The sequence below is a fragment of the Thunnus thynnus genome, chromosome 11 (assembly GCF_963924715.1).
Source record: "Thunnus thynnus chromosome 11, fThuThy2.1, whole genome shotgun sequence".
NCBI classification, from domain to species: domain Eukaryota; kingdom Metazoa; phylum Chordata; class Actinopteri; order Scombriformes; family Scombridae; genus Thunnus; species Thunnus thynnus.
In genome coordinates, this window is record NC_089527.1 from 17,277,343 (window position 1) to 17,298,228 (window position 20,886).

General features: G+C 38.0%; 3 protein-coding genes across 4 annotated transcripts in view; 2 read left to right on the forward strand and 1 right to left on the reverse strand.

Moving 5' to 3' along the window:
- The first annotated feature begins 4,107 nt into the window (after window positions 1-4,107).
- On the forward strand, window positions 4,108-9,005 carry LOC137192617 (uncharacterized protein C7orf57 homolog). Its single transcript, XM_067603449.1, has 8 exons — window positions 4,108-4,427; window positions 4,712-4,758; window positions 5,011-5,175; window positions 5,280-5,376; window positions 6,329-6,446; window positions 6,784-6,860; window positions 8,200-8,297; window positions 8,635-9,005. Exons 1-8 carry the CDS (start codon window positions 4,417-4,419, stop codon window positions 8,637-8,639), a joined length of 618 nt encoding a protein of 205 aa, XP_067459550.1. The 5' UTR covers window positions 4,108-4,416; the 3' UTR covers window positions 8,640-9,005.
- Window positions 9,006-9,600: 595 nt separating this feature from the next.
- On the forward strand, window positions 9,601-12,634 carry upp2 (uridine phosphorylase 2). The gene is made up of 7 exons (XM_067603447.1): window positions 9,601-9,745; window positions 9,907-10,021; window positions 10,118-10,276; window positions 10,405-10,519; window positions 10,856-11,065; window positions 11,182-11,328; window positions 11,625-12,634. The coding sequence occupies exons 1-7, from the start codon at window positions 9,693-9,695 to the stop codon at window positions 11,765-11,767; spliced, it is 942 nt and encodes a 313-aa protein (XP_067459548.1). The 5' UTR covers window positions 9,601-9,692; the 3' UTR covers window positions 11,768-12,634.
- A 164-nt stretch (window positions 12,635-12,798) lies between these two features.
- The window catches only part of LOC137192615 (coiled-coil domain-containing protein 148-like), a 29,024-nt gene continuing 20,936 nt past the window's right edge, over window positions 12,799-20,886 (reverse strand). For both annotated transcript variants that reach the window (XM_067603445.1, XM_067603446.1), the window contains 5 exons: window positions 19,157-19,297; window positions 17,551-17,669; window positions 15,581-15,698; window positions 15,261-15,395; window positions 12,799-12,979 (listed from right to left, as the gene is read on the reverse strand). In XM_067603445.1, the coding sequence (XP_067459546.1) occupies window positions 12,836-12,979; window positions 15,261-15,395; window positions 15,581-15,698; window positions 17,551-17,669; window positions 19,157-19,297 (657 nt within the window). In that variant the 3' untranslated portion in view covers window positions 12,799-12,835. The remainder of the gene's footprint in view (window positions 12,980-15,260; window positions 15,396-15,580; window positions 15,699-17,550; window positions 17,670-19,156; window positions 19,298-20,886) is intronic.

The window sequence follows — 20,886 nt, forward strand, 5'->3', positions numbered from 1 at the left end:
CTCTCTCTCTCTCTCTCTCTCTCTCTCTCTCTCACACACACACACACACACACACGCACACACAAATTAAAATTCAAATTGCTTTATGTGCATGGATGTCACAACAACAACATTGCCAAAGTAACAAGAGTCAATGAAACAAAATAACATTATTGCAGGATTGATATTTATTAATTATGTATAGTATATCTATGTATTATGTGTATTGTGTGTGTGTGTCTAAGTCATTCATTGTCCCTCAGGTTGTGGCATGTTGGTACATATTTGGCAGCAAGATATGCCCTGTCTCCTTCTTCCAGGAGTATTTTTAATTTTGAGAGGTCATGAACTTGTTAAAGTAAATGTTCCTTATTTTATTGAATGTTTTACATTGTAATTTCTCTCTCTCTCTCTCTCTCTCTCTCTCTCTCTCTCTCTCTCTCTGTCTCTCTCTCTCTCTCTCTCTCTCTCAGAAGTATTTATCACCCATCACTTATGTGCAGTACACTTATTTATCTATATATCACTTATGTGAAACACTACACCTGCGTACCAATGTGCAGTATTATTTATATTTGTATATATTTTTAATTCATCTCTCTCTTATCTTCCTTTTCTGTCTCATTTTATTATGTAGTGTAATTGGAACTAGAGCTCAAAGAAGTCAAATTTCACCGTCCTCAGTGTTGCCATCTGCTATGTTGCTGTGCATGTGACAATAAAACCTCTTTAATCTTGAATCTTCAACTAAACAGTGGTGGAATGTAACTAAAACAATACTGTAGTTATGAATAAATTAGAGGTACTTTTGCTTTAAGAATTTCCATTTTATGCTTCTTTCTTTTTTACGTCTACTCAACTACATTTGATGCTTCAGAAACCCTGGACCAGAAGTGATCTAGGAAAGACTGCCTTTGCTGTTAGTGTAGCAATGTCATGGCGTAATCTGCAATCTCACCTAAAAATCATATGTACTTTCTTATAATTTCCTCCATGTTACTTCAAGAACCTTCTCAGTAATCTTTCTCTGCCTGCTTGTAGCTGCTGTCACTGAGCCTGCACATTGTATATTGTCTAATTTCTGTTTTATTAATGTGTTTTTCCATTTTTGTTACTTTCCTTGTGATTTCATTTTACTGTAAACAGGGCATTGTTGATGATTGTTAAAAGAGCATATGCTAAGCCAACCTACCCTGTATAAATAAAGATTAAATACAATAAATAAACATTTCGGAGGGAAATATTGTACATTTTGCTACATTTATTTACAGCCACTCAAATATAACTCAACCAACTACAACAGTAAAATGCAACTTGTACATGAAACCATCAGTAATAATAATTCAACAATATGCTAATACTCACAAGGGCTATTATTTTTCTGAATTGAGTACCTTTATTTTTGATACTTTAGGTAAGTGTATTTCTTTAATAATGCTTACATACTTTTACTTAAAGTACCTGTCCACTCAAAATTGTGTTTTGTTTATTGTTTCTTCACTGAGTGTTTGAGCGACTATCACAATACATCATATGTTATAAGATAATTGCATGTTTTGTATGAACAATCTGAATCCGCAGAGTAGTTATATTACAGTGTAAAATAAAGGTAGTGAAATAAAATAATGTTCTCCAGTCATACACCATGCTTTTATGCTGAAGCAAAAGCGTACATTTCCTGTCACAGACTTATTCTCTCTGGGTTGCTTGACGAGTAATTAAAGGACCATTGCTATTTAATTTGCTCTACGTATTCTCCAGACTCAACATTACAGGTGTGAAGGCTTCAACTATTTGGGCATGTTTCAGACAACAAAAATTATGTTCAATATCAAACATGATCAACAAACTGAAAAATGACATCATTTCAAAATGTGCCTGCAAAATATTGTCCTATGAGAAATGTCTACTTAGAATACATAAAGAGATCGTTTTACTTCCCTTTCACTTGCAGACTTATATTAGCTATTGCATATAATTATTTCTAAAACGTTTGAGTCATTACTTTATTCATTGTAACTGCAGACTATTGTGCCTGGAAAGCTCATTCAGTATGAGTGAAAAAAAGGTTAAAAGATAGACCAATATTCAGACAGCTCATATGATAATAGAGCCAAACCATTAAGCAGTAAGTCACTGTCAAAATACTAATGGAGAATATAGGCTACTGTTATAAAAATAAAAATAAAAAAAGATTCATCTGTAATAAAACCACTGAATATCTTTTCAAATAGCGATAAAGGGCTACAGTACTCACATTAAAAGGGAAAAGTCTAATTTCACAGTAATAACCCTTTCTTCCACGAAGACCTCAATATTCATCTTTTCTGAGTGTTTAATGCAACAATGATATTTTAACCATTACTCAACACTGTCAACACCTTGCAGAACTTTGTCAGCATTTCAACACTTCAATGTAAATACAACACAGCACATCATATGTGCACATAAAAACGGTAATGCAGAGATAGCATTAAAATGTTTCCTGTAATAGAGTTTCTCATTCTTTTTCCATGTTTGAAACAGGATTTTTTTATTAAAAAGCATAAAGATGAATGATGTGAAAATGTTAGTAAGGTGTCTGAGAATAAAATCTGGTAGTCTAGAATAATTTAAAAACTTTTCCACCTTGCATACTGGGACACTTCACACACCACACGGTTTTGTTTTTGTTTTTTTTAATTGAAACTTTATTTATCATAAGACATTCCATTTAATCATAGTCCAAATTACAATAAAATAGTCCAAATTACAATCAAAAATAAATAAAGGCAATTCTATATGTTTAAAATATGATTATAACAATTGATTGTAGGTTGAATTAATGTAATGTGGGACACCTAAGCTCAAATGCATCTATCTCCTCTTCTAAGAAATGCTAATGAATAGGACTGCTGGGGTGTCATGTTATTGAAATCGCACATGTGATGCCATAGATTGGGGCCGGGCAATCTTGAAATGTCAGTAACATTTCAAGAATTTAGGTGGATGGATGGATGGATGGATGGATAGATAGATAGATAGATAGATAGATAGATAGATAGATAGATAGATAGATAGATAGATAGATAGATAGATAGATAGAGTACTTTAATAATCCCAAAGGGAAATTAAAGTGTTACAGCAGCCACTCGATATAGATTAAAATATAAAAACAATGAGGTAGGTAAAAGAAACATAGACAATTAAAGGCTAAATTATATACAATAGCTAAATAGACTTAACTCAAATATAAAAAATAAATAGGATAACTAAAAATAGAATATAGACTAGAGATATAACCATAATTGATTAGTCTAAGTAATTTAATGTTAGGGATTATTGTTACTGTACATTCATTGTATGAATTAAGGTGATTTAGACCTTTCAGCATAGATTTTTCAGCCTCACAATGAGTGTCCCACTTTTTAGCCTGAACTGTCCCACTTTAGAAAAGGCTCATAACCTGGGACAATTTTGCACAAGAAACACTTTTATATTTGCCATTCCTTCTCCAAATGTGATATCTTCTTTCTCTTATATGATATGATTGGAAAACACCCTAGGGATTTCAGAATGGTATTGGGCGGGGATAAAATTATTGGCTTCATATGGAAATATATTGCTGAAGTGCCAATTGCAAAAACTGTTCCACATTACTCTAATTCACCCTACATAATATGTTCTTTTTGTTTCGAAATCATTGAGAAAATAATGGTAATTTCTTTGAAAAACGACATTTGTGAATAAAAAACGTACCCATTATGATCATAACATTAAAATAAAAATACATTTTACACACCACCACACACTTAAAGCTGATTTATGGTAGGTCGCTTGACACTTTTGATAAGTGTCTATCGACAGAAATTAAACAGTCGCACGACGTTTTTAATTCAAATTAATAATTAATAAGATTTCAGTCGTCTCCATGGTAACCAGGCGCTATCATCCAGTCGGTTTGTTTAGTTACATACTAAACTAGTTTAGGGACTAATTAAACATGGACGTTACAGGTTATCTAAGGCTACAGACCAAAATATCAATAAGGAAGTTCAGCGAAAACTACAACCTACATGGCGACGTTAGCAACACTACCCAATTACACTGCGCGACAAAATATGACGGTGTCCGCGACATAACAAAATTCTCCAGTTGCGCTACTTGAAAGTGTCGAGCTGAACTTTTTTTTTCTGTCGATAGTACATCAGTTTTGTCGAGCGGCACTTATCAAAAGTGTCGAGCGAACTACCATAAATCAAACTTTTAACCTGAGCTATCTTTGAGGACGCGTTTTACAGTTTCAACGGGCACCTGGCAGTTAATCAGACAGTATTTTCCATATTGTAAGAGAACATCAACCACTCTCCAGACTGTAAAGTCCGTTTCCATGGCAACGTGGACCCAAGTTCCAAACAGTCAACGCTTTGCAGACAACAGTTTTTCTCCGCGTCCAAAATGTATTCAGAGTAAGTAAGAGACTATTTAATGTAGTTAAATAACAACTTTTGTGTAATTGCTGCGTTTTAAAGTTTTTCCTGAGACTAATTAGCGCCGTCATCTAACCACTCGTTGAGCTAAACTTGAGGCTTGCTAGACAAATTGACGGCAGCCAGCTAGCTAAGCTAAGTTACCGTTAATGTCAACGTTCATGAAGTAACAGTTAACCTAACAGCTAATGGCGATGCTCGCTCGTACAAGGTAATGCCAGAGAATTTGACATTGTGCTGGGTTTTGTTTCCATTTCCACTAGACCTTCTCCAGTTCTCATGAGTAACGATCTCCAACCGACAAAGTCTGGCAAGTACAACCGTTCATATTAACTTAGTTTAGTTGGTTCTTTCACGTTATAGCCTGTGTAGTCTTCAGGGAGACTCCTCTGCTGGGAAGATGCTGCTACTTTGACCCCTACATTGGTCAAAATATTACGTTACAGGTGTTTTTCATATAAAGCAATAATTACAAATTGCATATTTTTCTTTCTTCACCTTGTGTGTGTGTGTGTGTGTGTGTGTGTGTGTGTGTGTGTGTGTGTGTGTTTTAACATTACAGGTATGAAAACAGGGTACCATGGCATAAATGGCCAGATCTCCCAGATCCCAGGACTTTCCCCAACTGTCAGCTCTGTTTGTGAGGAGAAGGCCCGTGGGAGGAGAGGAGGAGTCCTAGACAGTGATTCTGACTATGTCAAGCTTGCAAAACAAGGAGGACACAAGGGTAGAGCCATCCTGTTTGCCTTGTGCCTACACATATCCATCTGGCTTGATTATGCCTTTTGCCTACATTTATTTTTGTCTTTTTTATTCATCCTTGTTGAACAGGACTCCTGTGGCATGAGGAGTCATTTACTTCTCAACCTATTTCCTACAAACCTCCAAACTGGTTCTGCACCTCATCAGAAGACGACAGCGGACCCAGGTACTTGTAACATTTGACATATTATTAGGATATACACTGAGTAGTTGCCACAGTTTATGATTAAAATACTTCCACCTCTATTACTAACATCTGCTGCTGCAAGTATTATTACTTGCTCCTTGTACTGCTAATATTCTACCACTGCCAGTACTGCTACTTGAAAGGACAAGTTCACAATTTTTCAAGTCTGTTTTAAAAACAGTTAGTTGCCCAAATGAACATTGAAACAGGTTTTTGTTGCCATAATCATTGCCCCTGTTCATACAGACCATTAGAAGATTCCTTCATAATGCACTTACAATTGAAGTGATGGGGGATAAAATCCACAGTCCTCCAGCTGTGCAAAAATGTACTTAAAAAGTTTACCTGAAGCTAATATGAAGCTTCAAATCAAGTATATATCTTTAAACGTTGCAGTCTTTTTAGTGCCAAAGTCCCTCTTTAATACTTCCACTGCAGCTCAACAGGGAAACACTGTCCAAGGAAACACAAAGAGGGGTATTTATGCTAAAAAAGACTGTAAATGTGGCAGATATCCACTTCATATGACTAGGTCAGACTGCTGAAACATCATATAAGCTTCAGATAATCTTTTAAATGCATTTTTGCACAAAATGACTGTTGACACACTGTGGATTTTGGCCCCCATCACTTACATTGAAAGCGCATTTGAAGGGGATCTTTTAACAGCCAGTATGAACAGGAGGAATGATTACAGCGAGGAAAACCTCTTTCAGTGTTCATATGGTCACCTGACTGTTGTTTTATGACAGACTTGAAATTGAAGCACCTGTAACAAGCTTTCAAAGTCCTGTGAAATAAATAGAAAAAATAAACAGTAATAACCCGCTATTATAACAGAAAGATTTCTCTTCATTTTCTTCATTATGTATTCCAGCTATCAGTAGGTGACGGATACATTTCATATCTCTATATTGTGTTTTTCCATCAGCCTAATTACCATCGAAAAGAAGAAAAGCCCTGGAGCTTTTCAGCACATGGAACCACCTTTTGGGACTGACAATATGTCAGCTTGGGAGAGGGATGATAGCAGCAATGGCGAAGAGAAGGTAAACAGAGAATTGCCAGGACATTTAGAAAGTAATTTAGCCACATGAGCCATCATAGTATCAATTTATTGTATATTCTGTGCTGCTTTAAACTGTTCTGACCCTTTTTTTTAAGAAAAAGGTTGTTAGTGAAACTGCAGTGTTACACACTTCATTCATTTGTTACTTGTTCTGGCAAACCTACTTTGTGCTTAAGGTCCATGTTTCTCAATGATTAACTGTAAAAGTAATAGGATACTGCCATATTCTATGAAAAAAGAGATTATGATTATATTACCCTGGTTTTTATTAATATTCACAAAATGACCACCACACACTGTAACTTTGTGTTCTGCAGAACAACAATGTTCATAACAACCAGATGGAGAATTTGCAGTCACCCAGTCATCATGAGACCAGCAAATTCAAGAGGATGTAAGTTGCTGTTTACACAAGATGGCGCTGTTGTTTTGTATCATGTTCAGTGATGGTGGCTGGTGTCTCAGAACGCCACCTTTTACAACTCTCAGCAAAAGAGAGCATAAAATAGAATGTATTCACAGACTAATGATCTTAATGATCTTATTCAATCGGCCTATATCAGCCATTTTTAATTGAAAGTAAGTGAATGAAAGGAAAACATGCTTTTAGGAGTCATTACTGTAAAGCAGTTGTATCAATACAAAACATACTTAACCTAAACTATAATTATTGTAAGTTTTCATGTGCAATTTAGTTAAATATGCATATAAATGTTATTAAAACGGTACTTAAGTGGCCTATTTATGTGATGTTTGGCATGTTGACTATGAGCAATTTCATAGTCTACAGGTGTTTTGTCAGATTGTTTGGGTTTCAACATTATATAATTTCATTAATATTTCAGTAATAGCAAGTCTGAAACAACATTTCAACATTAGTGTATTTCAGTGGGAAGTTTTAGTACATTCTAGTCTCCATGTTGTGGTGACTTAGCAGAAATGCTCATGGGCAGGCTGCAGTCAGGTCAAAGGAAACAGCACACAGAGTAATGGTCTCTGGATGTTCACCTGACTGTTTGCTTTGGCTCACAGCTTGTCGGTATCAGTGCTGTGTGTTCCCTGTAGCTTTGGGAAAATGTCAATGACTTGTCAAGAACCGAAAATAATCTCTTATACAACACTGCAGAGACAAGAACATAAAGACTATGATCATACAGCGTGTATGGTTATGACACGGATGTTATGATATTGTGAGTACACAAAGGATCCACTGCAGAAAAGTTATTTAAGTCCTAAAGTCATATTTGTTAAAACAAGCAAAACAAAGGGCAGATGGGGTGAAATGATTTCACCTGTTTCCGGAACAAATTATCTCGTTTACAGTTATAGTCTTGCTGGAAGATATTAACTTGAGAGCTAATAGAACAGAGTCTAGAAATGTCCCGAAACAAGAGTGACTTACTGAGTAAAAAAATAATTATTGCTTTGTTTAAAGAAAAACAATTATTGTAGGCAGAGGTGGTGCTTCGTTACAAGATGAGGACAAAACTGACAAATGTAAAGAACAGTTGATGTCCCTGTGCTCTTCGTTGGTAGAATCGTTTGATGATGAGTTGCCAGATTTTGTCTCAGTATACAGTGTTGGGCTCATATTCAGTGTTTAAAGTGAGTCTCTCTCTGAGTTAATCTGAAAGGCAATACATGGTGATGACAAAACATTATATAACATTTGTAACTACAAAAGCAGCATTGTTTGATCCCCAAAACTGTGTTTCTGTTACATTTGTGCGCAGAGTATTTGACAAGAAACCAGCTCCCGTCGACATGTCGAAGCTGTTGAGTTTTGGTTACGCAGATGACAACAAACCAACAGTCGACACTTTTGTGTCAAGTAAGTGGCACACTGTTTCTGAATGCACTTTGAGTTACTACTAGGTAATTAGATAAATCATTTCTTTTACTGCTTTTTCATTATGCTTTCAAAATCCATGTCTAGTATAATAAAAGGGAATGAAGCTAAGCTGGTGAGCAGTGTGTGGATTTTATGTGACTTAATAAATGAAAGTCCATTATGAAATGAAAGGTTTCAGCCATTAAAAATGTATGATGCTTCTTGACAATGCCATGTAGGGATGAAAAATATTGCATTATTATGTATTATATATCATTATATATTATTAATGAATGTTGTGATAGTGATGAGGTGAATGTGTTTTCTATGTCAACAGATTAGAAGACTGCCAGTGATTGGGACAAGGATGCACCATTTTAAATGTTTCCAACAGGATTAGCTGTCATCCTCTTTTCTGACAACAATTAACTTGTATCCAGTCATGCTGAGCCACATCAAATGTTACTGAGTTTCACTTGTGTTGTCATTTCAGATGTGTTCCTCAAGTGTGAAACTGTTTCACTGAATTAAAGTTAGGACCTTTTATATTTATTGTGTCTGTTAGCGGTGCCACGTTAACTGTATTTCTTAAATAAGGAAGACACAAGTTGAGTCCTGTGTTAAGTTTTTTGCTGTGTCTGTAACTCTGTAAAAGGCAGTTTATTGTAAGGAATGTTTGATAATTCAAATAAATTCAAAGTGATTCAACATTTATCTTATCGTTAATCTTTTTTACTTTCGACTTTATACCAAAATTGGTATTTGCTCTCACAGACTGAAATTTGAATGTAAATAATTTATTACATAATGTAGTAAGCAAATACGCAAATGTTGCCCCATTTTCTGGGACACAATAGAAACGTAATATTGCTCTTTAGGCAAATGATAAAATGCATAATTTGATTTAGTTGATTTTTGCAGGACTCTTGTACACTGATGCGCATTTCTGTTGGTTGTGTATTATGTTGGCTCTGTTTTAACATGCCAGCGTTAGAGGTAATTTCTGTTCTTTGGAAATGCTGTATTTCATAACGTTAGGTAGACACAGCAGCTCATGTTATGGAAAGGTTAACTCATAAACAGCAGTTTACGTCATATCAGTTCTATTGGTTGCCGCCGGTATGGTCTGCTTTATGAATGTTTACAGACGCTGTGGAATTGGGACAATCATTTCCTATTTGATTGATCTTGCTCTGTTTATTTAGGCTGGGGGATGTTTTTGTGAGAGCGAAGACTCCTCTTTCTTGGACCAATCAGTGGCAAGGTCAGAGGTCACCACTATATCAGCTCTGCGGCGAGACATAACTCTTATTCGAAAAACAGCTGCATTTAGAATTTGAAGAATTTACAGAAGAACAGACTTTACAACTTGATTTAACTTTGTCTCCTGCAAACATGGCACCAATTCTACTGAACTGTATGGGGAATGATCACAAAGATTATATCAAGTAAGTATTTTGGAACCTTTCTCTTCAAAAAAGCCTTTTTCTTCAACATAATTATCATCATTGTGCTTGATAGTTCATTCAGAGCATATACTTAGTACACATTTAGGGCTCACTTTAGCCTTCAGTCCATGTTTTAATATGCTGCACTAAATTGCTCTTAGACAACCAGTCCAAGTGAAAAATCCCTACTTGGATACCATGGAGGAAGATATTCTCTACCACTTCAGCTTGAGCACCAAGACTCACAACCTCCCAGAAATGTTTGGAGATATTAAGGTTTGTGAAATAAAACCAGATTAAAGAAACACAATAACTCATACAAATGCTAGAAACCAGAATATAATTCTCTTTCTTTCTCTTTGTTTCCTGTAGTTTGTGTGTGTTGGTGGCAGCGCGAATCGAATGAAGGCCTTTGCCCAGTTCATCCACCAGGAGCTGGAACTGCCAGGAAACCCAGAGGAAATCAGAGATATCTGTGAGGGAACTGATCGCTACTGCATGTACAAAGTGGGACCAGTGCTCTCTATAAGTGTAAGTATTCCATAACCAGTTTGAACAGAACAATGACAAGTACTTCAAATATTACATTACTGGTGTAAAGATTAGTCCTTTCCTCTTGTTTGAAAATAATTTGTATCCTGATCTTGTTTCCATCTCAGCATGGTATGGGTGTTCCCTCAATCTCCATCATGCTGCATGAGCTCATCAAACTGCTGCACCATGCCCAATGCCGTGATGTGGTCCTGTTTCGCCTGGGAACATCTGGTGGAGTTGGTAAGAACATTTTTCCTGTTTTGAAAGTGATGGAAAACCATATTTTCACAAACCAATAATTATGTTGTAAAGAAGAAATCACTCCCTGTTTTTTCTGTCTTTTTTTCTGTGCGTGTTCTTCTTATGAAAAGTACTATTTTAAGATTTGTGCATATGATGTAAACATACAGTATCTAGAATACATCTCATGTTAATGTCTGCTTGATACTGATTGTCAATGAAAAAATAAATTACAAAAAAGAAAGTGATGGAAAACTTCTCCAAATGGTGCTTTCCTTGAATGACTCCTCTATCCTCACTAATAGTTTTAAAATTTCTATCTGCCGTGGCCTCCAGGTCTGGCTCCAGGGACGGTGGTGATCACGGATAAAGCGGTGGACTATGCCTTCCAGCCCCAGTTTGAACAGGTGGTTCTGGGTAAAGTTATCACCCGCAGCACTGAGCTGGACGAAGGGGTAGCCAAAGAGCTTCTGCAGTACTCCTCCGAGCTGCAAAACTTTCCAACAGTGATCGGAAACACCATGTGCACCCATGATTTCTATGAAGGTATGAACAGCATCTCATGCTCAGGTTGTTTGTTACACCTACAGTACTGGCAAGAACTTCAACAGGTTCAATCCATTGGTCAGTTAGTGAAACATCCTGTGCTGTGCTCTCTCTAGGTCAAGGCCGACTTGATGGCGCTCTGTGCTCCTTCTCTCATGAAGAAAAACTGGAGTATCTAAGGAAAGCTTATGAAGCTGGAGTGAGGAATATTGAAATGGAGTCCACCGTCTTTGCTGCTATGTGCCGTGTGTGTGGCCTCAAAGGTATTTTTTTTATGTTATATCATGCAGAATATTCTGTATAGTGCTGCAGCTCATTAATGGTTTTGCAACCTATTGATGTCCATATTTATGATTAAAGATACATTTTGGAGAGTAAATGTCTACTTCATTTTATTAGTTACTTATATATTAGTCATTAAAGATGAAAGTTGTAGAAAATAGTGTGTGTCTCACTTCTACTGACTCACCTGACTTTGATCCAATGACTTTCAACATGAAGAACAAGGACATTTCAAACACAATACTAAATGACTGTTATTCTCTTTTTTACCCCACAGCGGCTGTGATCTGTGTAGCATTGCTGAACCGCTTTGATGGAGACCAGATCACATCTCCTCATGATGTTCTGGTGGAGTACCAGCAGAGACCTCAGGTCCTGGTGTCCTACTTTATCAAGAAACGCCTGGGACAGATTGTCTGAGACCTCAACACCTATTATTGCAACCCCAGACCTCCCAAATGAGTGTATATAGCTTTGACTGATATGTGTATATACTGTACTTAACATGTTGATATGTGCATTAGACACTTATTTAAAAAGTTAAGATTTGTATGATTTCTTTGATGAAACTAAAATATTATGTATGTTGCACATGTATATGTAAGTATGTATTGTATATTTTACTATTTAATAGTTTGCAACCTATGTATGGTAATAATAATTTTCTAAATAATGTGTTCTGTATGTTGATTTTAATATTTGACTTTTCAACCTTTAGTTTGTCTGTCAACAGTGAGGAACTATTGATTATGTTTTTGTTGTTGTCCAAGTGCAGAACTTCTAGATAATAATCAAGCTAACAGATATAGAGAATATTTCCTAACATCCTAAGGGGATGTTTGTAGGATTAAGAAACCCACTAAACATTTGAATGACTGGAATAAAAGTCAAGTTCCATAACATGTTAGGAAATGTGCACTAGTAGTGAAGGTTTGCAATCTGTTTAGTGACTTTTAGTTTTTCCCGTTGTTAGATGAGAGGCACATACAAATCCTTTCCTTTATGACACATAAAGATGGAATGGACCATCTCACAATGTATTTCAGTGATGAATGTGTTATTAAATACTCAGAGATGTACATTATATTTAGTGGTTTCTGTCATACAAGCTTGTTTATGCAATGTAAACCTCACATAAGAAGTCAATAAATATTGATCAGTGTGAAGAGGGATCATTTTCATTTGTTGGAGGTACATGTTTATCATCAATCAGAGACACTGTACGATACCTATTGCTCATGAAGTGCTGTAGAGTATAAAACCTAAAATAAAAAATAATAATAGTGATCGTACTGTGTCATTTGGTGGTCAATACTGTAGCTGAAAAAGTACCTTGTCAGTCAGACTCGCTGTTGTAACTGTCCAGCTGTGAATCTGACAGTTACACATTCAGCTCAGTAAAAAAGTATTATTTATAATTCATATAATGCTCAATGCCAGAACAAGGCTCACTTGGACTTGACAGTGTGATCCCCAGCAACACCTCAGTCAGAATTTGAGTATGGATTTGGTGTCTCGTCGAGGGGGTTTGGGGGGCTTGATAACAGACAGAACCTCTTTGGCATACTGGCTGTGTTGCAGACCAGCCTCCCGCAGAGCCTGCTCGACCCGCAATCTTGGATCAGACACAATCTGGAAAACAGATGTTAAAAAAACATCCGCAGTAAATAATACATTTCCTGCTGTTTCACACTATGCCTCACATCTAAAGGTTACAATTGTTTGATTTTATGTTTTACTACAGGTCATACTTGAAACAAGATTAATCATTAATCCTTCATGGTTTGGTTTTGGGGAAGAACATTTTCACAGTTTGACAATCATTAGTCATTGCCTGTAATACAATAACCAAATACTAACCTGTTCTCCACAGCAATGACAACATTTCCCCCCCCCCCACACACAAGACTCTCAGTACACTGATTGACTAAGTGGCCTTGAGATAGATCAAGGCTGTGTAAAGGTCTCTATGATGAGGACAAACATTGTTTGACTAGCCAGTTGGCTTGCATAATTTATACCATTGCACGGGTCACCGGTCATTCTCACCCACAATCATGGGCATAGATTTGGGTATGGATGGTAAGGACATGTCCCTACCAATATCAAGTTGTTGCTGGATTGTCCCTTCCAATATTTTTACCAATCTCAAACAATCCGCTTTAACTCCACGTATTGTAAATGGTAAGATCTCTGCAGAGTTGCCAGGTTTGTGTGTTTTCTGCAAAAAAAGTGTGCTATTATGATAAAGAGTGATATGGTGGATATGGGGGGCGGCTGTGGCTCATTAGATAGAGCCGATCATCCACTAATTGGAAGATCAGTGGTTAGATCCCCAGTTCCTGCAGTCTGCATGTCGAAGTGTCCTTGGGCAAGACACTGAACCCCGAATTGCTCCAGAAGGCTGTGCCATCAGTGTGTGAGTGTGTGTGAATGATTAGAAACTCCTCCTGATGAGCAGGCACCTTGCATGGCAGCCTTTGCCATCAGCATATGAATATGTGCATATGTGGGTGAATGTGGCATGTAGTGTAAAGCGCTTTGAATGGTTGGAAGACTAGAATGGCGCTATATAAATGCAGTCCATTTACCATACTCGACATAATGATCTGGCAACCCTCAACTTCAAGCTGTACGCATTGTTGACTAGCTGCAGCCCGGCAGCAGCAGCAGTAGTGGAGTCAGTGAGGCTGAAGATCTGAAGTGTTTAGTATTTATAATTTAAATGTTCCAAATGTCACAGAATTTAAAATGACTTCGCTGTACAAAACTAAGATCATTTGATATTATATTTAATTTCAGGCGTTAGGTGTTAGGAGCTAATTTGTGACTGTTGCTCAGACATGCTGTTTCATTAAACAACTTTATTACTGTTGGTGAAAATTCCAACCAAAAGGAAATTAAGACATCTGGTGCTTTTTAAAGAAGAAACAAAGTGTCAGTAACAGTTGAGCTTTGTTAATAAGAATGTTCTGTTATCAATCCAAACATTAATCTTTGAAATTACTGGAAGAAATATTTACTATTTAACGCCATCTCTCCCCTTTTTCATGAGTGGATCAAGAGTAAAGTTATTATTGCATGTGTGTAATTAAGACATGAACATTATTCATAAGCTAAATTAGCCACAGCATGTCCAACTGATTTGTTTGTGATTGTCAGGTATCATTTTATTATGAAAATCTTGTCAGCAGCAGCCTGAGCAGCACAGAGACGTACAGACAGGTGAGCTGCAGTCTCTCACGTGAGCTGTGATGTCACAGAGACACACAAACAGGTGAGCTGCAGGAGTTGAATGAAAAATAATACAAATAGAAGTTCTAGATGATTTAAAGAGAGGTTTGAGCATCACTGTGTCATGAAACTCTTGAGTTTGGTCACCCAAACCTATGTTACCTACAGGTTTCTATACATTTATTGTATTGTAATATTTACTGTGACAGTCTATGATATGTTATTTTTAAATATTAATCTTGGTCTCAGGTTTATAGTTAAGTAGTCTATTAATAAAATAACATGTAACAGTGAAAAAAATCATGATCCAAGTCTGGTTTCAGGCAGCAAATACAGAGTCAGACTCTTTATGTGTGTCCGTGTGTGCGCACATGTGCCTATGTAAGGGAAAAGAGTAATAGAGTGCAAGTACACATACACAATTATTTTGGCAGTCCAACAAATGTCAAACAAATGTCCCTGCCAAAGTAAAAACCAAATTTCTGCTCTTGCTCAAGATAAAACAAAACATAAACAACTGGATTTAATCAAGGAATCTTGAGAAAGAGGCCTTGTAGGCTCTAAATATCTAGAGCATAGATAAGGAGTTTGGGGTAAATGACCATGCAGCTGCAGAGGTTTTGTAATCACACAAACAAAAGTTAAAGGTGCTTGGAGGGTAGATGTTATCATGCCTCACCTGTGTGTCTGTGTATGTGTTTATACTGTAGAGGGGCTTTTGGAGCTCAAACTCTTTTATATTCAAGTGTCGACTCCTCCAAGCCTCTGTATCTGCCATCATCCTCTCTGGGTCTCCCTCTGCCACTACCCCAACCTAAGATAATAGGGAAAAACATGTAATGTTGTGATAACATACAATTGTTTTCTTACTTGCTGCCAAAGGGTGGCAGTGATGCCTCAACTCAGATAAGGATGAGTCCAGGTTTTCCCTTGTGGGTCATTTCAACTGACAGAGAAAATCAGTGTGGTTAAAAGAGTGAAGAGCAGATAATGATCCACCTGCTTTCTGAGAGCGTCCAGACGATTCTGCCTCTCTTCTTCTTCTCTCAGCTGCTCAGCCTCTCTTGCCTCTCTCTCCTCTATGCGGCGCTGCAACAAATCTGCCCGAAACCGCACCCTAAGGGGAGCACAGAGGGTGAGGACATCAGACCTAAACAGCCTTTCTCTTCCTCTTCCGATGCCACGACCAACATTACCAATCGCTCCTGACACAGCAGGCCTCCGGGCTGTGGAGGGTTTTATGGAGCTGCCAGTGTGCAGCTCCCTCTCCCATCATGTGTTTTTATCTCCTCAGACCTCATGATTCTCATTCCTGCCAGAGTTCATTCTCACAGCCGAAATCAACAACATTATCTGGTATTAACACCAGTCCCTGTGAGGGTCTGAAGAGCGCAGAGAAATGCTATGCTAAACCATGCCAAACAGGAGATGTTTGAGTGCTTGGGGTGCCCTCCAAAGCCTGCCTTGCACACTGCTGGTTTGTGTCAGTTGGGTGTGGTTTCCACTTCATTGCAATTTGCAGGCTCTGTGTGGCAAGTAAACAAAATACCACATGTATCAACAGCATCATGAAATGTGTAGACTAATGAACACGCATTTCACATGGCTTGAATCCAAATCAAATTAAATTAAATTAAATTAAAAGCTGAAAAGATTAAATTAATGTTTACTACAGTAGCCCGATCTGCTGCTGCCGCGTGGTTACCAACTGATAGATTCAGCATTATACCTGCCATTTTATATGCCGCCTGCACTCCAAATAACCAGGTTTTCCTACCCTCGCTGCCACCTTACAAGTGGCACGCCAACAGGGGCAAATTGAGTGCAGTCTCTGTTGCACCTAAAACCACACCCAACAGTGATGTCACAATGTACCAACACACCCTGGAGTACACTTTGACATCACTGCAGCAAGTTAGACAAATGGAAGTCAGCACAAACAAGATTTCTAGCTGATGTTAAGTTGCTCTTAAGTGCACATGTCGAGTAAATCAGGAGTCATAAAATACAGATGTTAAAGGGTAGGTTCACAATTTTTCAAGTCTGTCTTAAAACAACAGTCAGGTGCCCATATGAACACTGAAAGAGGTTTTCCTCACTGTAATCATTCCTCCTGTTCATGCTGGCTGTTAAAAGATCCCCTTCAAATGTGCTTTCAATGTAAGGTGAAAGGTAAAATTCACCCTCAGATACATTGTTTTACATCATCAGTCTGTGATGTTTGATGCAATTCAGGAACTATTTTGAGGCAAGATGCGGTATTTCATCACTCTCCCTTACTCTTGTGTACGTCTATTTCAGTTAAAGGGGTATTCCAGAAAATTTGTGTTGCACTTCCATAAAGTTGAGGAACTCAAGAGAAGTCAGATTAAAAAAGAATGGTCAGAATCGAAGCAGCAGAGGCTGAGATGTCCTGACTTTCATTTCAGAGTACAGCTCAAGCTACACAGCTTCTGGATCCTACATTTCCCATAATGCAACCGAAAGCACCTTTTTGCTTTTTTTTGCCCTCTCTTCCTGGTGTCTTTTAAACTCCACACCTCCAGTTAGCGACTCAGGCTTTCTGTTATAAATTTGTAGTCTTCAAGCCCATGCTGAGACAACTCTGATGACATCACTGTGACATCAAGGTTATTCCCTCAGACTCTCAACCTAGTTTCTATACAAATATTTCTCAGGCTACATACTACTCCCTATGACTGGTAAACTGATCTGGACATGTAAACATTTCATACCTATGAGTGAATTTATGTGACATTCAAAGAATAAAGTTTGATATTGGATATATCAACAGAAAAACATAAATATGTATTTTTAATATACCTGTAATTGTAAGTGGTTGTAAGCCCATAAACAAGGTGGTCAATACCATACCTGATAATGTGCAAACAAGGTATTTTAGGATTCCTTTTTAGCAACCTTGATGCACTAAGGAATGAAAGCTCAAGGTCCCAGAGTGCAACACTCACCTCTCTTTATCTCGCCTCGCCTGTTCTTCCATGTTGCTCCTTAGATTAGCGAGTCTCTCCTGATCTCTCTGCTCCAACACCTCCCTTCTCTTCTGCTGCTTTAAATAAAACTGTCGGACCTGGGGGGCGGGGGGAGGGGAACATCACTTTAGAAAGAATGACGACAAAAAGTTAACAGTAGCCACACTCCCCCTAATCTGACTCCCACAGAACTCTTAGGATCGTCATGTCCTATTGATTGTGACAAAGTTGGAATCAGATAAGTGTAAACAGAGAGAATGAGATGATATTTCAATGTCTGGCAGACTGTTGTGCTAAATTATATGGAATCCAATGCAGCCTAAATGCTCTCATTAATCAGAGTGTCTCAGGTTTCCCAAGCTCTCCTTGCAGACCCCTGAGGAGAGAGTTGTCAGACACACACACACGCATATTCTGATGTTGTACCTGTGAGGACTTTAACTAAATTGAATAATCAAAATATCCATATAACTGTAACAACATATGCTTTCAATTTGATCTCCGTGTGTGCTCACAGTTAAATCCTTCAGACAATGTAGCCACAAATGGTAAGCAACCTGTGTATTTTTATTGAATGGCTGCTGCATATTGAAAACCCTGTGGTGTCGGAAATAAGGTTATGGAGCCTCTGATGCTATTTTTTAATTTATGTTATGTGAACTAGTTATTTAAAAGGGTGCACAGGTTTGGAACAGCTAACAAGCATTTCTCATGCCCCCCAATAACTTTTAAGTCATTGTTTGTTTTGTAGACATTTGATCAGATTGTTTTCCGTGAGGAGTCTCACATGAAAAGGTCTTAACAGGAGTTGACACGCCACTCATAATTAGTGCTTTTGACAAGTTCTGTCTCTTCTAGGAAGTTGTTGCTATTTGTGTGCTGAGTGCTTGAGATCCAGCTCAGCTACTCTCTTAACTTTTGAGAATTTTCCTACCACAAATATCCATCTAACTCTATAGATTTTTTCGAACCAGGTTATTGATCATGAAGTCTTTGACATGGTCTTATCAGCAAAGCCCTTCCATTAACCAAGCATATATTTTCTGTTAAAATAGCAGATGTTTCCTGCTGAGGACAGTCCAGTGCTTGATTAACAAGTTCTCTCCTTTCTGAGATGGCTGCGTGGATCTGAAGTGGATAAGCTCTATGATAGCAAGGTAAAAAATTATACTGTTGCGAAAACATGAGTGATTTATGCTAACAACATATGGATATTGTAAGAACAGGATAGAAAATATTATCTTTTGCGGAGCTACCTGTGTATCTATTAAGCTTAGAGAGAATATATGCTGTTATGTACCTGTTGATGGAGATCTTTTAATCTATCCAATGTAATAAACCTATTTTGGATATTGATACTCATAGTGTGCACACATGCACTATTATATCTACAAATACAACTTCACAATAATTGTGCATAACATATGTTATGACAAGAGTTTGTGTGTAACCCATTTCTCCCTGATAACACTTAGAAATCTTAGAATCCAGGAAATGGACTCTTGCACACCTGTATGCGACTTTATGCATAAGGCAAGTGCTGTAGGATGAAACTGGCACATTACTGTGTGATGAAAGACCTTACTTTGTCTTTCTGCTGTAACCTGATGGTGGCTTCTTTCTCCTGCTCCCTCTTTAACTTTGCCTCCTCTTCCTCTTGTTGTCTGGCAGCTATAGCTGCCTCCAGCTTCGCCACCTCCTCCTGCTGGGCCCGCCACTGCTGCAGCTACAAACACACATGCAAATACACACCAGAGAGCAACAAAAAGCAGGTTATTGTCCATCATCAGCTGTCTTGAAAGAATCACTCACAGGGAGATAACCAGCTGAGCCCCAACACCAAAGTGTGGCATGAACTTTAGAAGAGGTGTCAAAGCTGCCTCTCACACATCAATTCAGGACCTGTCAAAGCATTGAATGGTAAAGAAAACCCTTGTGATTGAGCCCTATGAAAAACAGAGCTTATTCTAGTAAGGAAAAATACTGTAAAAAAAGTACACATAATTCCAAAAACTCAAGCTTTAAAAGAGTAATTTATGCACATCTTCTAAACTAGAGCATTACTTTCAGCCAAAATTTAAGTCCAAGTATCTTTATTGTCATTGTATAAAACAATGAAACAGCAAAGCATCTCCCTGAGCCACGTAGTGCAAAATATAAGATAAATAGATGAATAGTTGGGTATTGGGACAGTACAGGAGGGGTGTGGGCTGGGGAGTTTTGTTTAGCAGCCTCACTGCTATTCTGGTAGTCCTTGCTCAGATAGACCTGTATCTTCTTCCTGAGGGCAGGAGGTCAAACAAGTGATGGGCTGGATGTGATTGGTCTCTGATGATGCTGCGAGATCAGTGTAGGCAGCAGGAAGTCTAGATGGTGGTGATGTCTGGTAACTGGGCCCTGATGATTTTTCCAGCAGTCTTTATTACTCCCTGAAGAACTTGCTGCTCCGCCTTTGTGCAACAGCTGAGCTAGAATGGGCTGTGGTAGTGTTGTCCTGACCTGCAAAAGTCTTCAATCACTTCCTTGATGTTCAGAGCCAGGTTGTGACTGTTACACCATACTGCCAGCTTTTGTACTTCACTCCTATATGCAGACTCATCGTTGTTTGAGATGAGGCCGAGCACTGTGGTATCATCTGCGAATTTAATGATGGAGTCAGAAGGATAGGAGGGGGAGCAGTCATGTGTACAGAGGGTGTAAAGTAGTGGGCTAAGCACACATCCCTGTGGAGTACCAGTGCTTAGGGATAAAGTGGATGATACGTGCTTGGCTTGCCGAGTCTGAAAGACTGCGTGCGGTTTGTTAAGAAGTCCAATACCCAGTTGCATAATGAGGTATTAAGTCCCAGATCCTGTCATTTGGTATTGAGTTTATTTGATTTTTTAAGAAAAAAAATTTTGTTTACTTCTTATAAACAAAGAAAATCAGCTTGATAACTATGCACTTGTCATTATCCAATCAAGTTCTGAGGGCTTTTATGAAATTAAGAGCTTGTGTGAACTCTGAAAACATAGAGATACCGGGTTTTCACAGGACAGCAACATGTTTGCAGAGGAGGCTGCCTTCACTCAACCAACTAGACAGTGAAGACAGACTGCCTAAACTTTCAGCACACACACACAGACACACACACGGTCCAACATTTTCTGGGGAGTGAGTGACAGGTTCGTTATGCAGCAGCCTCTCTGTGGCGTGCCGGGTATTAAAGTGCTGCATTCCGAGCGGGCAGACAGATTCACAGATCTATCAGAGGAGGGCTTAGGAATCCCTGTAGGAATGAACTGCAAATTAACATGGTCTCACACACATTAGCAC

Coding starts and splice junctions, on each gene's coding strand:
- LOC137192617 (XM_067603449.1), top strand. Junction 5,176..5,279: donor AAAACAAGGAGGACACAAGG/GTAGAGCCATCC, acceptor CTTGTTGAACAG/GACTCCTGTGGCATGAGGAG. Junction 6,447..6,783: donor GCAGCAATGGCGAAGAGAAG/GTAAACAGAGAA, acceptor TGTGTTCTGCAG/AACAACAATGTTCATAACAA.
- upp2 (XM_067603447.1), top strand. CDS start 9,693: ATGGCACCAATTCTACTGAACTGTATGGGGAATGATCACAAAGATTAT. Junction 9,746..9,906: donor GATCACAAAGATTATATCAA/GTAAGTATTTTG, acceptor AATTGCTCTTAG/ACAACCAGTCCAAGTGAAAA. Junction 10,022..10,117: donor AAATGTTTGGAGATATTAAG/GTTTGTGAAATA, acceptor TGTTTCCTGTAG/TTTGTGTGTGTTGGTGGCAG.